This window comes from Myotis davidii, unplaced genomic scaffold (genome assembly GCF_000327345.1).
Source record: "Myotis davidii unplaced genomic scaffold, ASM32734v1 scaffold212, whole genome shotgun sequence".
Taxonomy (NCBI): Eukaryota; Metazoa; Chordata; class Mammalia; order Chiroptera; family Vespertilionidae; genus Myotis; species Myotis davidii.
The window spans coordinates 200,260-205,286 of NW_006283435.1; the positions used below are offsets into that span (position 1 = coordinate 200,260).

At 47.7% G+C, this 5,027-nt stretch overlaps 1 protein-coding gene across 2 annotated transcripts in view; it reads left to right on the top strand.

The window, feature by feature from the left end:
• Positions 1-2,220, top strand: part of KLK8 (kallikrein related peptidase 8) — a 4,796-nt gene extending 2,576 nt beyond the window's left edge. For both annotated transcript variants that reach the window (XM_006753577.2, XM_015563699.1), the window contains exons 4-5: positions 83-216; positions 2,013-2,220. In XM_006753577.2, the coding sequence (XP_006753640.2) occupies positions 83-216; positions 2,013-2,174 (296 nt within the window). In that variant the 3' untranslated portion in view covers positions 2,175-2,220. The remainder of the gene's footprint in view (positions 1-82; positions 217-2,012) is intronic.
• Positions 2,221-5,027: the final 2,807 nt, after the last annotated feature.

Sequence of the window (5,027 nt, forward strand, 5' to 3'; positions counted from 1 at the left end):
GCAGAGAGGAAAGGTTAGATCCAGGCAGGCATGGAGGGCAAGGGTTGCTCTCTCTGGGAACTTACAACCTGTACTCCCTCAGAGAGCTTTCCAGATGCCCTCAACTGCGCAGAAGTCAAAATCGTGTCCCAGAAGCGGTGTGAAGACGCCTACCCTGGGAAAGTCACGGAGGCCATGATCTGTGCTGGAGACAGCAGTGGGGCTGACTCATGCCAGGTGAGTGACTTCTTAATCAGCCAATCGAAATCCCTTCTGAATTAGCCTGAAACTCCTTCCCCCGCCCCTGTCCCCCTGGTAGAGGCTGGAGGCACCGCAGTGGGGTGCCCCAAAGGGTTAGCACTCAGAGAGGTCATTCCTGTCTCTGTAAGGTGGGAATAAGATTCAGAGAAGGCCACACTCTCCCTGCAGGTCACACAGCGCAGGGATCAGAAGCGTTGAGTAGTCGCTGTCGTTTTTATGGAAACCCCCGTCTGCAGAATGAGGATGAGGTTCAGGGAGGGGAAAGTTAAAGGGGGTGAGAGGATGTTCCCATGAAGGAGAGAGCTGGAGGCTACAGGGCACACAACCTTCCGACGTTTGTGCAGGCTCGACCATCCACCAGCTCGTCGGGCACTTTGATTTGGCACCCGACTCCGTTTCCTAGCACAGCTGCCTGCCCCTATGATTGGATTCTTGGGGAGCCATGCTCTCTTCTCAATTGGCCAGGGAATGGTGCCATGGATTACAGTCCTCCTTCAAAGATGCCCCATCCCCAAGATAACACATCTTGGGATTTGCCCCAGATGTAACTCTCTCTTTTCCATTGGCTGCAACTCCAGTCTTCAGGGCTCTTCCTGGCTTTGTCCCCTGCATGGAAACCGGCCCCCTTTGCCAATGATTGGACCCTGAAAATGATGCTCCACTGCAGTTCTTCCCCATTGGCCGGGAACACAGTCATTCCATCAGTGATCCTGCCCTGAAATCAGTTTCTCTGGATGGTTCCTAGAGAGGATGGTTTCTCTCCACAGAGACTCCTACAATTATTGGCATAGGTGCATGTGTGTGTGTGTGTGTGTACAGGAACCCTGCTCTTTCTCATGTTTGGTAACTGGATTCAATGATCAGTTCACCAAAAGCCAGGAATGGAAAACACATCAGCTCAGTCCCTGATGTTTTCTCTTTAGATGGGACCCTTCAGAGCACTCTCTTCTCTCATTGGCCGGGGTTTCCCTCACCCATCGAGACAATTTGTCTGGTCCCTTGTATGTGGAAGACCCCACCCCACTCTTAACCTCTTGCTCACCCTAGCCTGCTGGGGCTGACCAGCAGACCCTAAGTGACAGATGATTACTCTGACACACGTTTCTGTGAAAGAGAGGGCTAAGGGACTGCCTGGCTAAAGGAACCAGACAGCCCCATTTGCCCGCCTCCTTAGGCTTTTACTGTAGTAACAGCTTGAACTAAACTTGATCTCTAGATCAGTAGTTCTCAACCTTCTGCCCCTTTAAATACAGTTCCTCATGTTGTGACCCAATCGTAAAGTTATTTTCGTTGCTACTTCATAACTGTAATGTTGCTACTGTTATGAATTGTAATGTAAATATCTGATACGCAGGATGGTCTTAGGCGACCCCTGTGAAAGGGTCATTCGACCGCCAAAGGGGTTGCGACCCAAGGTTGAGAACTGCTGCTCTAGATACTATTAGCAGGGTAAGCATCCTTGAGAAAACACCTGTCTTTAAAAGAAGGGCGTTTTGAAGTCTAAACATAAAGATTCCAATAAAACACCCAGGGGCTCAGACTTGTTTGGAAAAGTCAAGGCAAGGTTCCCCTAGGTTTCCGACCTTCCAGAGAATCCTCCTTACAGACTTTCCAACCAAGTCCCGTGCTTCTCTACATCAGCCAGCGGTTGGAACCAGGGGACAATGCTCTTGTCCCCAGTGGCTGGGGGGCCAATCATGCAGCAGAGCTGGTGCTAAATGATGGGTACAGCTGGGTATCTTAGGTGAAACTCTCCCCCTACTCCCCTGCAGGGCGATTCTGGGGGCCCACTGGTGTGTGGTGGAGTTCTCCAAGGGATCACATCCTGGGGATCGGACCCCTGCGGGCAGCCCCAGAGGCCTGGTGTCTATACCAACCTCTGCCGCTACCTCGACTGGATCAAGAAGACCATGGGCAGCAGGAGCTCAGCCTAGGACAAGCTTTGGATCCCCCTCAATAAACCAAACACCATGGCCTGGCTCTTTGCCTGTTTTGCTTTGGCCCTGCTGGGAGTGTGGAGGGACAGGATCTGTCCCCTATGGGAGGCTTGACAGGAGGTCTATAGAGACCAGGACCCCATGGCCACTTTGGCCATCACCACTGCCTGAAGGGACCCCTTTTTCCTGGAAAGAGTTGGAGGAAAGGGAGATTAATTTCAGGGGGCAGAAAACATGTAAGAATTTTTTAAAATCTTTATTGTTGTATTACATGTCCCCCTTTTTCCATTAACCCCCTCCAGCCCAGCCCAGTCCCTCACCACCCCACTATCTTTGGCCATGGGCCATACAAGGTTCTTGGTTGAATACTTCCCACCCATCCACCGTCCCCCACCTTCCCTCTGAGATTCTGCACTCTGTTCCATGTTTCTGTCTCTCTGGATCCACTCCATTCATCTGTTTACTTTGTTACTTAGATTCCACATATGAGCGAGATCATGTGATCCTTATCTTTCTCTGATGAAGACTTGTAAGAATTTTCTAATATCCAATGGCATGGCCTGTCAAAGATAGACTTGAAAGGGTTTATGTTTCCTTTTCCTGAGCAGCTAATGTGTTACCAGTCAAGGAGAGATTCTTCTACCTCGCATTGTTAAAATTTTGAAATATGCAAAATAGGGTGCAGGAAGTTATGTTGACAGCTAAACATGCACTCGTGAACACCCATAAAGCACCACCCAGGTGAAGAAATAGGACACTGACAGCCCTGAGACATCTGAGAGACCAATTCCCTCCCCTACCTCCCCTCAGGAGAAATAGCGCTTTCTCACAGCTTAGAGCTGCCCAGGGGTAACTGCTGTGTTGCAGAAGGGAGTGAGGCACATCATTGCTGGTTTCCAAGTTGAAGTGTGGAGAAGAGGAAATTTGGGGCAGTTCTTAGGAAAGATATGTGTGGAGTGGGTAGTTGTTGTGACGATATATTATATCGCAACCAAGTGGAGACGGGCTCCCCTCTGCACCTCTCTCCTGGCTCTTCCAGGATGTTCTATGACTTTCTTGCTAACAACCATCTAATTCCTCTATTTGATGCTGCAAATCCCTTTTCTACTGCTTCTGCATTTTCATAGTGTCTGCTCCCTCATGCCTCTTCCCATTTCTCATTTTAACTTTTCAACTTCACCTTCAACCATCAACGGCTCCATTCTCCCAGAATTCTTTAAATTTTATGTATTCATTCATTCATCGAAAGAGAGAGAAACATCAGTTGGTTGCCCCACTATTTGTGCATTCATTGGATGGTTCTTGTATGTGTCCTGACCAGGGATTGAAACTGCAACCTTAGCATATAGGAAAAATGTTCTAACAAACTGAACTAGCCCACCAGGACTCCCAGGATTTCTCAGGTCATATTTTCATGGAAGAAAATCCAATTGGTCCAGCTCAACTTTTCTCCTTCAGCCACATCATAGGTCCCTGAACAGCCAATGGTTTGACTGCATTCTGGTCAAGTGACCAACCCTAGCCAATCGCCACAGCGCGTTTGGAGTCATGCTCTATGAAAGATGCGGATGGAGTAGTTTTCCCCAAGGGTTGTGAGATGTCTTGTATGTAACAGTCTCCCTGAACTTCCATGAAAGTCCCTTCGTGCCAGAGATCCAGAGGAAATCTTTCATGCCTGACACTAGTCCCTGGTGCCACGAGTGCATATCTGGAGAGGCTACCTGCTGTTGCAGAAGGGAGTGAGGCACATCATTGCTGGTTTCCAAGTTGAAGTGTGGAGAAGAGGAAATTTGGGGCAGTTCTTAGGAAAGATATGTGTGGAGTGGGTAGTTGTTGTGAGGATATAATATATCGCAACCAAGTGGAGACGGGCTCCCCTCTGCACCTCTCTCCTGGCTCTTCCAGGATGTTCTATGACTTTCTTGCTAACAACCATCTAATTCCTCTATTTGATGCTGCAAATCCCTTTTCTACTGCTTCTGCATTTTCATAGTGTCTGCTCCCTCATGCCTCTTCCCATTTCTCATTTTAACTTTTCAACTTCACCTTCAACCATCAACGGCTCCATTCTCCCAGAATTCTTTAAATTTTATGTATTCATTCATTCATCGAAAGAGAGAGAAACATCAGTTGGTTGCCCCACTATTTGTGCATTCATTGGTTGGTTCTTGTATGTGTCCTGACCAGGGATTGAAACTGCAACCTTAGCATATAGGAAAAATGTTCTAACAAAATGAACCAGCCAACAAACTGAACTAGCCCACCAGGACTCCCATGATTTCTCAGGTCATATTTTCATGAAAGAAAATCCAATTGGTCCAGCTCCTTCAACCACGTCATAGGTCCCTGAATGGCCAATGTTTTGACTGCATTCTGGTCAAGTGACCAACCCTATCCAATCACCACAGCGCGTTTGGAGTCATGCTCTATGAAAGATGCGGATGGAGTAGTTTTCCCCAAGGGTTGTGAGATGTCTTGTATGTAACAGTCTCCCTGAACTTCCATGAAAGTCCCTTCGTGCCAGAGATCCAGAGGAAATCTTTCATGCCTGACACTAGTCCCTGGTGCCACGAGTGCATATCTGGAGAGGCTACCCAAAGGTCATCTCAACATGAAGAATAGCCCAGATTTGGAAGCAGCCCAAATGTCCATCAGTAAATGAGTGGATAAAAAAGCTGTGGTACACTGACACAACAGAATACTGCTCAGTCCTAAGAAAAAAAGAAATCTTACACTTTTCTGCAGCATGGATAGACCCGGAGAATACTATGCTAAGTGAAATAAGCCAGTCAAAGAAAGACAAGTACCATATGATTTCACTTATATGTGGAATCTAAAGAACAAAATAAA